At 40.7% G+C, this 18963-nt stretch overlaps 1 protein-coding gene across 9 annotated transcripts in view; it reads left to right on the top strand.

Moving 5' to 3' along the window:
* Positions 1-18963, top strand: part of meis2a (Meis homeobox 2a) — a 185344-nt gene that overhangs the window by 92439 nt on the left and 73942 nt on the right. For 5 of the 9 annotated variants that reach the window (XM_086275634.1, XM_086275632.1, XM_086275636.1 and 2 more), the window contains exons 4-9: positions 13295-14147; positions 14650-14876; positions 16472-16613; positions 16907-16957; positions 17351-17401; positions 17916-18065. In XM_086275634.1, the coding sequence (XP_086131760.1) occupies positions 14136-14147; positions 14650-14876; positions 16472-16613; positions 16907-16957; positions 17351-17401; positions 17916-18065 (633 nt within the window). In that variant the 5' untranslated portion in view covers positions 13295-14135. Of the gene's footprint in view, positions 1-12846; positions 12994-13294; positions 14148-14300; positions 14436-14649; positions 14877-16471; positions 16614-16906; positions 16958-17350; positions 17402-17915; positions 18066-18963 lie in introns of those variants that run through there. The other 4 variants (XM_086275635.1, XM_086275641.1, XM_086275639.1 and 1 more) reach the window with 2 other exon arrangements.

Raw genomic sequence — 18963 nt, 5'->3', positions numbered from 1 at the left:
GCCAGTTTACGTGTATCCAATTTCACTTACTAATGAACTTCTGTAACTATATAAACCATTAAAAAGACTGCATGGTTAGGTAACCGAAGTACTCCACAAGAGTAACAGTCTCGACAATCTGCACCAGTTCCAAGTTGGATCAGTGGGCTTTTGCGTTGTTGCTGTGTTAGTGCAGCGTGTACATAAGTTTTTACATGGATATCATAACTTCGAGAAAACCAAAGTGTGATTGTGATCATTATTATATTAATACTATTTTATCACTCTTCAGTCCTGGGCTGTCCTGAACACTTGAGCTTACGTAATTTCCACAGAAGCATTTCCAGTTAATCCCTCTCCCTTTGAATGTCGGCCTTTCAGAGGAAGAGCAGGCCATCTTTGAGGAGGTGGCGTCACACATCTGCCACAGCCTAGCAAAGCTCCTTGAGGAAAGACATGTTGTCAGTGCACATTAATCATCGGGCCCGCCATCGGAAACAGATTCCCCTCATAAGCAATTTCACTCATTAGAGTTACTGTGCTGATTTGCTGATTGGAGTTACGCTGAGGCTACTGCACTGCGAGGGAAGGAGAGGAGAAACGACAGCGAGAGGGAGGGAGGAGAGTTGGGGGGGGGGGGGGGGGATGGGGGAGAGAGGGGAGAGAGGGTCTGACACATTTACAGTGACGTGAAAGCTGAGATGTTGATTAATGTGCATTGTTCCTGTCACATAAACTGAATAAATAAATATCAAACAAAAGCAGAGGGAGAGACTCATTTACAAACCAGGAAATGAAAGTTCCATTTAGTTACGGAGTAAGACAGACTGGGGTGACAGTCTGTAGACATGGCTGTAAACAAGAAACCACCACAGTGTAAGTCAAGCCTGTGTGCCCACATGCTCAAAGCACCTGGTGCGTCTGATTCAGGCATTCCTTAAACTAATGCAGTTCACTTCTCGTGTCATAGACAAAACATTAAGTGGAGAACCCCAAAGCCCTGCCAGCTCCTCTGGAGTCGGCCACTGTGATAAGTGGCCTTCCTGGTAAGAATGACACGTCGCAATCAGCTCTTGAAAGCCCTCCGGCTGCATTTGGTCTCAAAACAATCTAACAGCTCACAGTTCACGCAAGTTCTAAAATAAACACTTTTTGGCAAATTGAAAAACCATCCTCCATGCTGCAAGTGATGCATGATGATAACAGAATATTCTACAACAGCACAACCCCATTCAGGTCATTTAGGGTAGGCTGTTTATATTGATCTTCATATCCCATCCACAAACACCCTTGTTTACATAAATAAACAATATTATGTTTGCTGCCATGGAAACAGAGTTTACGCAGGCCACAAAATCACCATTTAATGGACTAAGATGTTTACATGCCTGAGAATGCTGGCTAATAATGGCATATCTCAGCTGTCATATTCTGAATTCTCATAACTGGGAAATGTGTTTATCCAGGCTGTTGGGAGTGGAATGTAGCATTTGCAAACTGCAACTCTTAAACTTTACGCTGCTTAATACCAGCTATTTTCAGCAGATTTATGCGAACATTGCCCCTCTGATAATTCTCTGGCAGGAACAGATTTAGAGATTTAAAGAACCAAATTGTTGATCGTTACGATGAATTTTATTTCCGTTTATTTTCACACTCGCAGTTATTGCAGCTGCAGGATTTAATTACTACAAATTTGTTTTCCAAGACAAATTAAATCCACTTGTTTAACACCGCCAGCACTGCATTGTGTTTTGATTTCGATCTTATCTATTACATCCTCTCAGTCAGGTCTCATGACCCCTTTGCCAGTCATTTGATGATTACTCTGTTTTAGGGAGCGGCAAATGTCTCAGGCTGCTTCAGCAACCAAATGGCTTAATAATTAGTCACAAACATAAGCCAGCACTCACGTCAACAACAGACACGAGGTTTGGCCAAATACCATGATTTAGTGTAGTTACATGCATTTATATGAGGGCATGTTAACTAGCACAATCCATTTGATATTTTTCATGTAGCAGTTTGTGCATGATTTTTACCAAACTGTGTGCAGATACACTCTGCGTGCTAATTAGCTGTTATTTTGGCAGATTAGCGATGGCTTCTGCCATTTTCTCGATGGGAAAATGCACTCCTGCACAAATTCCTCCGCTTGCTTCCCTCAGCTCCTTTTTTCTCCCCAGTTTTGCAGATTCCTCCTTCTGCTCGGGCATCTTGGGAGAAGTCGTTTTACAGTTCAATCAGGAATTCTAATAAACTGACCTGTGCTTTAATGACTAATTCATTGTCTCCTTTACTACCTTCATGGGTATAAAGCAGATTAATGACTTGAGCAAGGTTAAAAACAGTACCACTGTGCTTTTCCTTCATCTGTTATCAATCATCCTTTAGATTCTTAAGAGAGCAACGGAAATTGAAGGAAAATTAGTAATCCTTTTGATGGATGATACCATAGGTAGGAGTGTACACTTAAGATGAGAGTATGGCTATAGCATTAAAAGGAAGTCGGCTGATAAGAAGCATCACGCGAGGAGCTTGCATTTCATTAGATGGCACATATGCTGTATATGGAACAAACTATAATGCTGTATGACAGGAGAATTATCGTTGTGTGACAACAAAGCCGTCACAGTTTAAGTTAACCCACTCGAGGAAAAGACGTCATAATTTTGATTATCCTCTCAACGCTGGACCTCCAAATACGGTTATCAAAATGGCCCAGAGACATAATCGCACTGCACATATTTTTTTTTAACAATGTTTACAAAGAAGAGTTTTAAGAAAAAACTCTTCAGGAAAAACTCACAGCAGTTTCAAGAGTGGAGGCTAGCAATTTCACGTGAGTTGTTAAACTTCTTTGACAGTTTCTTTACTTTTCCTCATACTGTACTACTCTCTCTTGTTCGAAAATCCCATGAAAGGGGAAAGCAAAAAAAAAAAAACAATACAAAGAGGAGGCAAAGGGGAACAGCAAGGAAAAGGAAGACTGGGTATAAGGCTGTGTCTTTGTTTACCATTCTATATTCCCATCACATGCACGTACGCCTTTGCTGCATCTCTGGGCTCTTCCCACTCTTGGCCCAGTCATTTCTGACAATGTTAATGATTTAGTGGAGAGCCCTCCACAACGGATGATTTGTGACATGTAGGAAGGCTCGAAACGAGGGAGGACTAGGCAGGTTTCTGTGGGGAGTGTTTGGGATCCAGGGATGCCTTGAAGATAGTGATTCATTATATTTAAGACAAGTGTGACATCCTACTTCAAGGAAACAGCACACATATGTATGGAGGGGGAGATTTTTCGGGTGGCCAAAGTGGGGAGGGGTAGGTAAGTACAAAGGAATGCCTCTGTGTTTTTGGAGATGACATAGGGAAAGGAGGCAGGCATATGGAGACGGCAGACTGGAAAATAATGGGTAATGGAAGAATTTAGCCTGAGGCTATATGCCTGCTTTGCCTACTTCTGTATAACTAGTATATTTATAATTCAAATACATACCTTTAATAATTAACCACCAGTGAATATTAAAGGAGAATGTGGGATATCTCTTCTACAGATGGAGTCAGGTGAAAACAGGATTAAATTTCAAATTTGACAACAGCACAGAACAAAGGACCGGAGAGCAAAAACAAAAAGTTGTCTGGCGTTTTTGGGCCAATTCCTTATTTTGTGTTGGTGTAAACAAATAGCAGTTTTGTATAAACGGGACATTTATTATACATACATTTATTTTATACACAATAGTGAGTTTCCGTATCTATAAAATTTGAAGTAATAAACCGTCTTAGTGTTCCTGGGTTAAAAGATATGTTTATTCACTGTACTTTCATTTCTGTTAAAGGGCAGTTAGTCACCATCTGTACTGTAATCTAGCCGAGGGCTACTCCCTGGAAACATACGTCTAGAGTTACACAAGCAAATATCTCACTGATTTTCTCCGAGTGTCTCATTCGCTGTTTATCACTGTGAACTTTTTATCTCTGCTCTAATCTCATCAGCCTCACTGTACCAGAAATGTTGACAACCTTTTGTCTAACCGCAGCGTGGCGAATCCACATCACCTACGACATCCGTGCGACTGAGTGATAGCGATCAGCTCGCGTTAAACTCCAATCCTGCTTTACATTCAATTACATAATTTCAGCCACATTTAGGCAGCTGCAATTTGGAAATAAGAGCGCATTGAAATTCGGTGTATTTATGCCGCGCTCCGAGTGTGCCTTTTTAAATAAAATATCCCAGAGGACAGTGTGTTTTGTAGTCTGTACACAAGTGGCACACAAGAGCTCTCACAGACTGTGTCATTCGATGTTATGCAAACACCAGAGTTCAACAAGAATCGATGTATTTGCATATTCTGGATCTTAAATGTGTTCTGCTTTTTTTTTGCATCTGTGCAAGCCCCATTTCTATCTCGGCTCTTTGATGTAGCTCATACATATTGACGAACCCATTCAAGAAACCAACCGTGTTAACTAAAGCATGAGCTCAATTTGTGTATCCTCTTTTTTTTAAAAATGGAGCATTAGTTTGTCCCATTTATATTTCCTGGGTTAATTAGCAAGTGAGAGATTGGACAATTAGTTCATCCATGCTAATTGATTATAATATTACAACCCAGTGATGATAAGATGAACATAGTCTTCGTTCTATATTCCTCTAAGGGATTGAATAATATATACAATGCTTTTGCGTAATGAGGGTTTTAAAAGGACGCAGCAACTAGGGAAATTGTTAATTCATTTCCGCTCAGAGTTTTTCAGGACACAAATGACTTGAATGGCAAGGATGCAAGCATCTTATGGTCCTTTTTGCTTCTGAGTCACGTCAACGCAAATGATGTGCATCACTGGTTCCCTTTTTTTTCTTTTTTGGAGGGGCCAATCTGCATTTTGAATCTATATAAAGCTTCTACTTGAGTGAAGCTTCTTCTACTCAAGCAAACGTTATGAGTGTAAAATTACACTTTATTTAACTCTTCACTGCTCCTTCCTTGTTCTTTACCCAACCATACAGACCCAGCTCTCTTCTTAGTTGTCAAATATCTGCAATTTGAAGATCAGGTATGGCCCTCTAACCACCTCTCACTGGTGGCCCCACTCGAGCTCCATCATAGTGTGACAGTTTGTCATGAGGCCGCAAAGCTTAGCGGAGGGAAAAAAAAAAAAAACACTTCAGGAATGTGTGCCAATGGAGTTCACCTGGAAAGTTAAACAGGAAGCGCTCAGACTCTCATGTTATTCGTTTTAGAGTGGTCATGCCCCTGATTTTGATGTAAGAGAAACGTTTCTGTGCTCTGCTGTTATCATCAACTTTCTTTGCCTTTTAGCCATGATGTTAATTATGTATATTCATACATATTTTGCATGTTCTGCTTGATAATTATTGCTCTCTATTTCTTAACAGCTTTTCTTCAATTTCTTCAGCCTCACCGGAAGAATGTTTTTTTGAAATATGACCCATTTCACCTCAAAATGTTCATCCTCAGGTACAGCAAATAAAAAAACAAGATTCAAGTATTACAGTTCTATGCTGTGCTTAATAATTAATCGCCCATCCCATCACACTATGAATATTTACATGCAAAGCGTCCCTGGGAGCCATCCATATGCCAGAGGGAGGGAAGTCTGTGTGTTTATAGCATTAAACGCTCAAATATCGTCACAAACCCCATTTCGCCTCCAACCATGAAAAACACTCACTAAAGCATTGCAAGCATTTTATTTGGTGTTGCACAATGTAACCTATTCAACTCCCATTTAGACGTGGAGAGTCAGATTACAGGTACTCTCTCTATGCTGAACAGAAATCCCAGGATGCCGCTTGTCTAGTTCGAATGTGAAGGGATCAGAAATGAGGTTTTTTTTTCTTTAGGTGCTGTTTCTAGAGCAATGACATTGTTCTCTGAGGCCGACCTCCACTTAATGTGTCAAAATGTCAAAGGTCCCATTGTCAGTGCTGATTGAATTGAGGTGTAGAAGAAATTACACAGTATATTAAATTATGTAGTGAAAGCAGAAACGTGCGGTGGGAGCAAAAAGCGTGTGTGCTGATTTAAAAAAGGGGAAAAAAAGTTTTAGACTGTAATACTTTGAGCAAGAAGAAAATCAAAAACAAATATTGCTCATTATAAATGATTATGTGGTTCTGCAGCTGAGGACTTGCACTGCCAAACATTAATGCACTATTCAGTTTTAATCCTGGTGACTACCTTCTCTTTATTCCTCCCTTTGTATGTGATCCAGAGATATAGAAAAAGTGCTGCTGCAGAACATTGGAAACACGGCGTAACCGTGCTGCCTGTGACTGCTGCTTCAGAGTACAATATCATTCATAAATTTCCAACCTTTGACCTCTGAGGGAGACTCAGCAGGATGCACATCAGGAGGGTCCGGGGATATAGCAAAATTCATCTTGTTAAAGTTGCACTGTGGCCACTTTAAAGGATACACAAGCTAATAATGGATAAGTGGGATATGTTATACAAATAAATATGCTGTTACTAGTGAACCTGGGCATGTTTGGCTCTGTTGCTCCCATTGGTGATATTTATCCAGGAAGGGAAGGCTGAATGTTGTTGTTGCCTCCCTGCAGGTCCCCGAGCTCTCAGATCTCCTCTCTGTCTCCTGTGCGGATAAGTAGTGGCTGCAAAGGCAATGCCGGTCTTTGATATTTCACTCCTCATTTGAATCAGTGGTCGCTTTATTTGACAATGCCAGGTAATTACTCGGGTACCTTGCTTGATCATGTGAACTCCTGCAGAACCAGAGCAGAGGGAGGGAGCGAGGAACGGAGCGAGTTTTGGGAAGGAGGGGGGTGTACTGGGCTGTGAGAGAAGATGGAAATGGCAATGCATAAGCAGAAAAAAAGCAGGGGGACCAAAACAAAACATACAAACACAAACAAACCATCTGCATTTGTTTACCTGCACTGTTTCACAAGGGGGGGGGCATGCGTAAGAGCTGAACTGTGTTGTGTTAAGCAAGTCCGATTTGGTTTTAAATTGTCCAGCAGTGCTTTTTGTAGTGGGGCTGGCCCATACTGTGAAGGGAGTAAGCAAAAGGTCAGACCGTGCAGGTTACAAACAGATGCACTTAAGTGCATGCTTACCACCATTCAAATCAATAGGGCTGTCTCATGGGTTGAGTCATTTGATTCGTTATAGTCGCTGTGGCATAGGGGGAAGAGCGGGGTGTCAGCTAATCCCGGGGTTGGAGGGTCGATCCCTGGCCCCTCCACGTGCTTTGGGCAACAGAGCAAAACTCAACTTGTGCAAGCCATTTGCTATATGTACCAGACAGGGGAATGAGTCAGTGAAAACTTACTGAAAGTATGTTTTTTTAAAAAGAGAGAGAATCAAATGAGAGTTTTGAAACATTTTAATTGCATTTAGATTCAAGAATTTATAATTAAGTCATAAGAATCACAAAATACACAATACATTTATTTTCAGAGAAAAAAACAAAACATTTTTTAATAAAGGCTATTTATGATACAGGCTAAAATATATGTGTAAACAACAATAAATGCAATGTCTTCATTAACAAAGTAAAAAATAAATGCTGATGCTTAGTTTTTGTATTTCAAATGGCTTTGATATGGGGTCCTTATCAATGATGTTTATTGAATAAGAGAGCAGTGTTTACTCTGTTGTGTGACTGGAATATCAAACCCCCTCGCACCACGTGAATGCAGCTGCGTTCAGGCTGACTAACTGAGCTCTCCTCAGAGGAAACCAGCAGACAACTGAGGCATGGACCTGAAGTTTAACTGAAAGCCTGTGCCAGCAATAAATAAAAATAAAAATAAATAAAAAAATTAATCCGTTTCCTATAGGGATGCCGGAATATTAAAGAGGATTTTTATCGGTAGAATTTTAAGTAATAAATGCATTTTTTTTCTACACACACGCGCGCCACAAATCTCAAGAAAAGCCGTGACCGGATAAAGGGAGCAGGTATTGTAATGGTTTGCCTGTGTACTAATTCATTAAAGCTCGCTATAAATAAAGAAGAATGACGGAAGTCACGTGAGCCTCTAAATATATCTTGTCTTGGGGAAGTTTTTTGCCTTTTTCCCACCTTTAATTAATTTTTCCAATAAAGCAGCTGCCACCTGTGTACACACACACACAAATATATATTTATATTTGTGATATTTTATATTTTGACATCTAAATTTAAAAAAGGGAAAGAGAAAAATCTGCCACACTCGAGTTTTAACGTCGTGCGCGTTATATCCGCTCTGGGCAGGTTTGCAGGCGCTTGGAGTCTGCATTTACAGTTTTATTCGCCTCCTAATCTTGAACCGTGGCGGACCTCCGCACTCACGTTTCCTCTCTTCCGCGCTGGACAAACAACAGAAGAGCCGCATTTATATTCGTTTCAAAGTGGAGAGGGGAATTAAGATAATTTAATAAAGACTTAAACCGCTGGGGTGTCTCTGTGGCGCCTAAAGACACGTTTCCTCTGATCAGCGGAGGAGGGCGACTTTATTGGACGTGTTTCTATTTCCAAATCCGCATAACGGCCAACGATGCATGTATTTCCTATAATGCAGATAAGGGAGAGAGGGTTTGATATGTAATAAAAGGTGGGTCTGCGTCGCCTGTTTAAGCCCCTTAAGCCTGATAAATGATGAGCGACAGAGGCACAGCAAGAGGGTCACCGCTATTAACTCCTCGGTTTCCCGGCCTCCACTTAAACTTCTCTCAATTACATGTGGTAATGTGGCTGGATACGGGACTTAGAGGCTTCGACCTGTTCAGGAAGACTGAAATAAAATAAAATGAAAGAAATGAAAAAGAAATCATAGTCAAATCTTTGCAGTGTTTTTAGGTTGCCCCTAAAGCCACGTGTTCAGGGGAAAACACAGGGATTACGGTCTGTGGCGTTACTAACGCATGCACACCAGGTATTCTTGGACAAACACCCAATGCAAGCTCATTAAATCAGCATTTGGTGTATCCGAGCAGGCGTTAACGACGGGCTCTAATCTCGGCAGTGACCTGCTCAAACTGTGTCACAGCCGAGCAGAGCTGAGACTCTCTCTGCAGAGCGGCTGCACGCACTGAGGAGGGGAAATATTAGTAGTTTGGGTAGTTTGATAAGGGGGGGAAAGGAATTTTTTTATTATAAATGTATGGGGAAAATGCGTTGGGGAAATACATCAATATATAATTTTATACGTGAAAGATTTTTTTTCCTGTAAAAAGAAGAATAAAAACTAAATCACTTTCCAGCAGTAATATTTTATAAATAGTTTTTTAGGTGCTGAGGTTGTTTCCAGAATCGTGATGTGAATCGATTTGCTGACTTTCTTGTGCCTTTCTTGCGTAAAAGCCTGTAAAACGTTGAATTTGTTTATTAGTTTATTTCAAAATCGCTCATAACAGAAAAAACCCGGATTTTCAGATTATTATTAAAATAAGCACGTGAGCGTTCTTATTAAGTGCTGTTGGTTTTCTTTGTCCAGTTTATTTAGATTTATGTGGCTGCAGAATTGATTTCAAAATTGGCTAAAAAAAAGAAACAAATAAAAAATCAGATAAACTCAATAACACAAAATATACGCGGTGCCTTAAATTAAATGCAGGCTAGGGCTGATAAAGGCCAACTTTTTTTTCCTCTTTTGTGTCACACAGTGACCGTCTTATAATAGAATCAAATATAAAGGGCGCAGACATTTGAACTTAATTTATTTTTGAAGCACCACAAGAAAACAAATGGCAGATTATAAAAAAATGCGTGCACTATTTAGATTAAATCAGTAAAACAAAAACAAGGCATTTTATAAAGTTCAGTTTTTGATTTATGACCTCCGGTACCTCAAGAATAAACAGTTTAATGGAGCTACCTTTAATTTTAATTTTAAAACACATTTGCGTGGTCATTTTTCTGGGGATTTATTTCGTGTTAATGTGCTTAATTAAGATTGGCGTATTTTGTGGGCCTTCTTGCCTTTGTGGCAAATCTCTCGACGGCTCGGAATTCGCTGTGGCCGCCAGGTGTCGCTAGAGGGCAGCATATTTCATACCGAGCCTGTGAGGAGGGGGGGGGGGGGGGGGGGGGAAGCCGCGGTTACGTTTTGTCTTGGTCTCCTCGCTCTCTCTCTCTCGCTCTCTCTCCCCTCCACCCTTTACTAACCCTCTGACACCAGGCTCCGAGAATCGGTGGAGGGGAAAATGAGGCTTTGGAGCTGAAGAATTTACAGTTAGTCGCGAAACTTTTACAAGTATTTGAGTTGCTCACTCCGCTTTCTGAAACCCTATAGTCACATTTCACTCCGGGGTCATAAAGAGTTCAGACGCAGAGGACTGAGGTAATGTTTTGTGAAAGAAGGAAACAAAAAAGGGGGCAAAATATTCTAAACAAATGATGAATAAAATATTATAAAATATGTAATAATTAAATAAATAAATAAACGTATAGTATATGGAGCTGGTAATTATGGATTAATTAACAGTCTTCTGTGGAATTGGAGACATCAAGAAAATGTCGAACTGACTTGTTTTTATTGAGCGCAAAATTAAATGCTGAAGTAAAATTCTGTCAAATTACGTGATTATTTTTTTTATTATTATAATTTTTAGGAACTGGTGCAAACAAACAAAAAGACACTGCAAGGTTTTTTTTTCCGCGCTCCTCCTTCAGTCAGTCCATGAGCCTGTCTTATCTCAACCTCTCTATACATTAGCTTTCCTAATTTGCATAATCTCAAATACTGAAGTGGGCCAAAGAAAGAACAAAGTTACAAACAAGATTAGGGCGATTTTATTTGTTCCTGCGGTTGAGGGCCAATTGTTTTTTCGGGAGTGTTTAAGGTCACTAAGAGGATTTGAAGCTCGTTTCATATCAGTGATCTTTTTGAGGGAATTAAATCAACAATGCATTTCTCTCCATATTTAGCAACAGGCTTGTGTGTGTGAACAACCGAGCCCTGCAGGGCAGGAGAGGGGGAGAGGGATTGTAAGTCCCGCAAAGAGTAAACAGAGGAGTGGGACTTGGAGTGCTGGTGCTCGGGTGGCGCGCAGGCGGTCCTGGTGCACCTTGGGATGTGACATGCAGTGGATCTTTAGCCTGGTGACTGTCACAGTAGTGTTTTCCTTGAAATGGATCCTCTCCCCCCCTAATGAATCCAAACGCAGCTGGCCATGTCCCACACGGACACCGAGAGCTTTAACCCTAAACTGACCTCAATTTGACACCACCAGATGAAATTTTACCGCCTGTTAATGCCATCTACTGATTTTCTTTTCTCCCTCAAACGCGCGGGAGTTGTGCACCTGAAAAGAGCTTTAACGTGAAGAAACATAAAACTACTTTAAAAAGTCTAATTGTCTGTGTTAGGTGTCCTCCTGGAGGTATCTTCCTTGTAAACGCCGTCAGGTTATAAGCTGGGGAGTTTAGGTTGGCACATGTCTTGTTTATGAGGAAAATTAATTTTAATTAACCATTGAGTGAATGATGATTAAAATGAAATTGGAAAATTAAACACCGACTTGTGTAATGCCACATAAAAAAGTTGTTATTAAGCAGATTTAATAACCTAAATATTGTCACTTATGAAGTCTCGTGTTTATAGCTTTCATTAATTACTCGAGTAAATTTATCACAGAAGAAAAGAGCTTAAAATTTCACGTCGTTGGGAGTCATTGCCGCAAGTTTTATAGGGAAGGATGTGTGTCTGTGGAGCCGTACATTGGACACGCATAATTAGCTTCTCCTATTTTCACACGCTCTTCGGGTGTTTACATCACTCTCCTCCGGGGCAAATCACATATTTTGCTGAATAAATGTGGGGGGAAAAACAACAAAAAATATGAAATTCGCAAAATCTAAAAGTATGCAAATAGGAAAAAAAAATAACGATAAGATTCGGATTTGCTAAGCTGTATAGTGCAAACGTCACCTAAGCTTAAAAAGAAAGAATTTTGTCTGCATTTGTCTAGTCCAGCCTCACAACTTTCCCCATGCTGCGCCCCGAAAGGACGCGCGCTCACAACAAAGCAGTAGATACAATAAGGTTTATGCTACTTACCATGGTTGTCCAAAGAAGGAGGATGAAAAAAAAGTCAAGCGTTAGTGCACAAATCAATATGAACGACAATATTTAGCTTATGAAAATATCAGTCTTCAATAGCAGAGTCTGCCGGGCTGGTTGTGTTTACAGAGTGTGAGAGAGACTTGGAGACGGTGAATGCCTTGGCTCTCTGCGCACTGCTCTGCTGCTCCTTCCCGGGGTATTGCACGTTGAAATGTCCACACAGCCGTTTGTCAAAGCCTGCAGTCCTACACTTCCCACCCCCCTTTATGCCAACAAACATAACTGTTGTCACGCTTTCATGTATTAAATCTTTTTCATTTTTTTTAAAAAACCCTTCTATTTCCGTAATCGACCCTGAACAGCTCTGCTTTGTATTTTGTTTGTTGGGAGAGTTTATTGACCCTCCAGCAGTAGCCACAGCCTATCTCCCTGAGCGTGTGTCTACCTTAATCCTAACCTGTGAATAATTAATTCCCACCATCAAAAAATGTCACGGAGCAATAAATGAACCCTTTATGTGAGAACCTATCAATACAGCCATGATGCCATATTAGCACTGATGGAGCTAAATATTAAAGGGGATAGATGGCCTGCTTCTGTTTTGAGCGTAAAAGTGCTCAGGCTCCAAAGAGGGCTTCACTGCAATCGATGGCCGGAGCGTTGCTCCTCCTCTAAACTTCAATCTCCACACATGATTGATGATCTCGGGGAGCTTTGATAATTGACTACTCTGAGGTAAGGAACGAGGTTCTATCAAGAGACGGGATTGGACGAAAGAAACACACAAAATTACTTTCTCCACAAAAGCTTTTTTTCCGCTTGGAAAAGTTCATTCTGGGCTTAGAGGGGTGCTGCGCGCCGTTTAATTGCTAAAAAGACCAGAGCAATAATTAGCAGTGAGATTAGGAGGTATTACTGAGATACTGAGTATGCACACCGGCTTATAACCACAAAACAGAAAACAAGTAAGCGTCGTGCTCATATATTAAAGTCAGCATTCATAAGATCTCGTTGTAATAGCTTTCTATCAATGAAAATAAAGACGTAAAATATTTATTTTGCCGTGCGTAAAAGTTTGGACTCGTAGTGCGCAATTCTGCTCTAAATGTAGCATTTTATTGTTGTTATTATTATTTTCATAATTCATGCAGATACATTCAGTCGGTGTTATGTTTAGTTCAGCTCGGAGCATTTGTAGCCGAAGTGTTTACAAGTGCCCGCTCTGGTAAACCTCTCTCATTCAACCTTTTTCTGCTGTTTCTTTAGGACGCTTATCGGCGAAGAAGAATTGGGTGGGAGTTGGAGCTGTTCTGCGTTGGCTTTTTACCCCCAGTGTGGAGTTGAAGTCGTCCCTGTGCCTCGCATATACTCTGCATATCACAAGATTTGGTCTCTCCTCTCTCTTTTCTGGAGCTGCTGTAGGACTGGCTATGGCCACCACTACTTCCGGGATCCGTCATTTCATTCGCCCACCGCTCAGCGCTGCGAACTGACTCTGTTTCTATAAGCAAGCTAGCAGCCAACCTGCCAACACTCGCTGACACTCACTCATCTCAGTCTCGCCAGATAGACGAAATACCTACGGGGGAAAGAAAGGAGAGATCTGAATCGCAATCTCTTAATTTCGACTGCTTTTTTCTTTTTTTCTTCTTTTTTTTTTTTTACAGTGATAATAAAACAAGATAGCGATCTGGAGGCATTAAAGGAGACGCGGACTTGCGGGATGAAAACGGACTAAAAAGATTCGTCCTTCTCTTGAACATCATCACCAACCGTCATTCATTCATTACCTTGACAACCTCTGGCTTTGATTGACAGCTGGAGTGGCAAAAAGCCATGAGACACGACAGTTTAGTTACATGCAGGTTGTTGATGGGCCGATTGTAACCTTCACTTTGGCGCATTTTTTATTTTTTTTTCCAGGAAAGAGGGTAAACAAGAAAAATTGCAAAACTCCCTGATGCTACGCTTTCAACTGAACCACACTGGCGAATAGGAGAGTTCGCAAAGTTGGTTGAAAAAGGAATCTTGCCACTAAATCACTTTCTAACCGGGACTGGGATATTAAATATACGACAGATTCAGGAGTTTATTGGAGCGCAGCCTGATGGCGCAAAGGGTAGGTTTTTTAAATCTGCTACACTTACCTGTTCAAATCCACTGTAGGGAGGCCATCGTATCGCTAACCTCTTGTCGGGTGGTGGCAAATTTACAAAGTATTCCCATCAAAGCAGTTATATTTGACATTTTTGCAGCGCTCTCACTCTTCAAGCAAAGTGACAGCCTCTACTTTTACCGACAGCCTCCACGACAGCCGTGGAGCAGTTTCACAGAGGACTCCAAACTAATTCGATCTATTCGCCCACCAAACTCTGTTCCGCGGAGCTCCCAACTTATTATGTTTTTGGTAATGACACACCGAGTAGCAGATATAATATATCACACTTTTCTGCCCTGGCTGCAGCGTAATTTTCCACTGCGAACGCTTTTTTTTTTTTTTACTTTCTTCTTTGAGTTTGTTCAGAATGACACGGCATGCTTTACTTTATACATTTGTTAAGAAAAGAAAAAGTAGCTTAACCGGAAAGTCGGCTGACTTTTGTTCTAATTTTAATTCCTAGTACGATGAGCTGGCCCATTATGGTGGGATGGACGGAGTCCCGGCGTCGATGTACGGGGACCCGCATGCTCCCCGGCCGCTTCCCCAGGTCCACCACCTGAACCACGGACCGCCGCTGCACGCCAGCCAGCACTACGGAGCCCACGCTCCTCATCCGAACGTTATGCCCACCAGCATGGGCTCCGCTGTCAACGACGCTTTAAAGAGGGATAAAGATCAAATTTATGGGTAAGGTTTACACACGGATCTTATACGCGCTCACGCACCTTTCCCCCCCTCAACTTTGCAGCTTTTCTTTAAGTTTGCTTTGTTGGAGTTTCTCTCCCACTACTAAATTTAAATAGTGTTTTGTGCAGGTTTGACCGCAATTTTGGACCTCTATTGTTGGTTAGGGGAGTTTTGTTGATGTGTAATTTTACACTCATTGTACAAGGCATCGAGCAGCCTGCAGTAAGTAAGAGTATGAGCCTTAAGCTTGAAATACAAGCTGTAGAATAACATGGAAGCTCGCTGTTCATAGTCCAACCTCCAAATACAGAGACTGCAAAGAATTATGATAAAAAATTATTTTTTAACATCATTGCAATTGCTCCATAGTGCAAAGTGTGCCTTGTAATATCGCTGCACACTAATATTCCTCCATCGTAAACACAGGCTATACTTATTAAAACGTTCTTGTTCCTGCATGCAAATATATTGTAAAGGGTTTCAAAAATAGTTTGCAGTGACACACACACATACACACACACACACACATACACAGCCAGCGCGTTACAACACATTAAATGTCTTTATAATTTTATCACATTAATCTACAATAATGTAAGAACTGGCAGGCTACTTACTACTGAGGGCAAAACTAAAAAAAAAAAATGATTACAGATAATGCTCACTAATACGTACACAGTAAGTGCTATAATCCCGATATAATCTGGGATGTGGTGTAGAGTAAATCTAGCTCATCATTTCTATTTTTCTTGCGTTTTCATATGGGAAATTGACTCTATTCTCTTTAATACCTAAATATATACTTATCACAATTAACTAAAAAGCCATTGTCAGGTTTATCCAGTTATCGCTGGTGATAGAAATAAGGAGTTTGCTGAAATTATAATCTGCATTTTAAAATGATTTGGGCGATTGCCTCAAGATGTTGGATGACTGTAACAACTGGAAGATAGAGTTTACACATTTCACCTCTGTGAAACGATGAAGATGTAGGCCTGTGTTAAAACAGCAGTGATAATAATATTAAAGTCTTCGGTGACGACGTCTTAAGTGTAACTCTGTGTTTTTGTTTTTATCCCTGGCGACCGTATAATTTCTTAAAATTCCACTGAAATCTGTCGACAGTCAGCTTTGTGTTTTGTTTGAAGTTTTGTTCACTTCTCAGTCTTTTGTCTTTCGCACTGCAAGAAATGTCTGTCTCGAGTCGATTAATAACATATGAGACCTCAATTGGTAAAAGAAAATGTACCAAACGGGGTTGTCCACATGCATGTGTTACTAGAAAACGACTAAGAAGACTTTTCTAAAATCAGACACACTGTTTTAATTGTCGCCGTCCATTTTTAACATATTTTAAGACATGTTTTGATAGTAGAGTAATAAAAAACAAAGAAACAACTAGACAGCGGGATAAAAGTAAAAACAAAAATCGAGATAAAATATTTTTTTAATTATGATTATTGTTATTATTAGTTGCAGTAAGAATTTGAAGAGCAGGGAGCCGACTAATACGCAGGTAGACTGGACATTTTTTACAGTGGGCATTGTAGAGCCGGTGTGCTGTTTGTACTCAGGCCGTGTTTCCCCTCTTGCAGTCACCCTTTATTTCCACTCCTCGCACTGGTTTTTGAGAAGTGCGAGTTGGCGACGTGTACTCCGAGGGAGCCCGGCGTAGCAGGCGGCGATGTCTGCTCTTCAGACTCCTTCAATGAGGACATTGCAGTCTTTGCCAAACAGGTCAATTTTGCAGTTTAAAAAATATTTTTGGATGGTGTGTCTGCGTCACGGCAAATAGTTTCCCGCTTGCTTTATTTTCTTTTTACAATAAAAAGTTCCCTTTTTAATTATTTGTGACTGTTGTTAATTACAGAATTTTCACTTAAAACACAAGTTTTTGCTTCTTCTTTTTTGGCTTTTTGTTGTTGTTGTTGTTGTTGTTGTTTTTTTTTTTCAATTTAAAGTTGTAGCTGTGGGCCACATTCCACACATTTCATGCTAAACTAACTTTGACATTTGGTGTATTGTTTTAGGTCCGAGCAGAAAAACCTTTATTTTCATCAAATCCAGAGTTGGACAATTTGGTAAGCGCACTTCTTTGTCTCCCACTTCCAGTTCCCTCCGTCGGTATACTGAAATGTCCACAGCATCTCGAAGTAAATATGTGAACATATGATTTAGACTTCCGCACTGATGTCAGATCAGTTTAGAATTGAGGCTGTGTGACCACATTTGCCGCTGTCATTGTTCAATCTTCCCATCTAACTTACCCAGCTGACCACTGTGTAATCACATATTAGAAGTGTAAGAAGTTAAAAAATATATAATATTTGCATGCTCTCGCTGACTGTCGTGCACTCATAACTATTTTATGACACAACAGCCCGTTCTCACTTCCGAGGCGAAAAAATGTACATATACATTAATCTTGTCAGTTTTGTAATTTTAATTGTTATTTTTGCTCTTTTCCCACTCAGATGATACAAGCCATACAAGTATTACGGTTTCACCTCTTGGAATTAGAAAAGGTAATTTTTTATATATCTTTACGCTCTCTAAACTTCACCTACCACACGCACAATATGACTGCAGTGTAAGCGATATCACTAAATGTGCTCTAGAGGTAATCACTGCTGTACATATATCACGGATATGAAAAAGAACAAGAAAATAAATGCACCGAGAGACGTTCTGATGATGCTCATTTTCATAAAATATGCTGCTTTATTTAGCCAACTATCGATGCAGATGAAGTGGATATTGATAAAATATGTTAGAACCTCTTTGCCCACGTTGCTCATTGTTATTGATCTGCAGATTTGGTTTCAGCTACTCATTATTTCGCCAGCTTACGGCGTGCTGTTTATTATTATTTCTTTTCGTCGTTCAACTTGTTGCTCCGGCCTCAGGAGAATAATAAGCTCTGCAACAATTTCACTATTGTTTCCTCGCCGCCGATAATGCCTCTTAATTGAAGTTATTCTTGGACCTGGCTGAAGCGTTTCCCCATCCTGAGAAAAGGTGTTTTGTTCCCCTTTCTAGGTGCACGAGCTCTGCGACAATTTTTGCCACCGGTACATCAGTTGTTTGAAAGGAAAAATGCCAATAGATCTAGTTATTGACGAACGGGATGGCAGCTCAAAATCAGATCACGAAGAACTTTCGGGATCATCGACCAATCTTGCAGATCACGTGAGTAACACGAGCTTTTTTTGTATTCGTAATTTGTTATGTGCTGTTTTTGTCTGTCTGCATGCGCATCTGCTGCTGAAAAAGACCAGGGACACATGAGCCCTTAGTTTTCAGCAAACAATGCATTTGAGTAGCAATCGACCATATTCAAATATATATATATTTAAAACAATAATTTTATAATAATCACATTGTTTGATTTATCTAATAGAGCCAACTTTGGGGGCTACTTAGCTTCTGCTCAGTGTGTGTGACCCTGCTGTGCCATCAGTAAATAGAGCATGCTCTGTTCTGCAAGGAAAATCTGCCGATCGATGTTCTAAGGTCAAAAGCTAGATGTGATACAATAGAGTGAGTTATTGTTTTAGTCTTTTGATTAGGGGCAGTCATGTGTGCATAACGCGTCCGTGCTTGCTTGCGTGCTGGAGGCTTGAGTGGGTGTGTACGTGCGCGTGATAAAGGGTGCGCGTGCGCGTGTGCAAATCGCTGCCCTGCGTTCGTGGAGAGTGGCACGCTGAAAAAAAGACGTAAAAAAAAAAACGCGAGGCAATTATCTGTTACGCAGGTTTAACGTTAAAGCAGGGTATCAACGGTAAGCTTTAGCTTTAGGCCAATATTTAAAAAGAAAAAGGCTTTATATTTGGGGGCTGTGGGAGCTGAATATGGCCTGCGCGTAAAGCTGTGGATTTTGCTGCAGAGGTGGAGAAAGTGGTAGCCTATTGAAAGAGATCTCAGAGCTAAAGGCTTACCATCAATGTCAAGTTCACAAGGCATATGATGGTTCGTCTGGAGGCCTTCCATTGCTGTTGATGTTAATGTGTTTAATTGTTTCGTATTGATTGCCGTGTGGTTTGCTCTGCAGTTGCTTTCTCCTCTGCGACCCCCCCCCCCCCCCCCC

Source organism: Aulonocara sp. 'chitande type north' Nkhata Bay, linkage group LG19 (assembly GCF_057382095.1).
Source record: "Aulonocara sp. 'chitande type north' Nkhata Bay isolate Kocher_YH1m ecotype deep benthic linkage group LG19, A_spYH_male_GT1.1, whole genome shotgun sequence".
NCBI classification, from domain to species: domain Eukaryota; kingdom Metazoa; phylum Chordata; class Actinopteri; order Cichliformes; family Cichlidae; genus Aulonocara; species Aulonocara sp. 'chitande type north' Nkhata Bay.
This window is presented reverse-complemented; position numbering and strand designations above follow the sequence as displayed.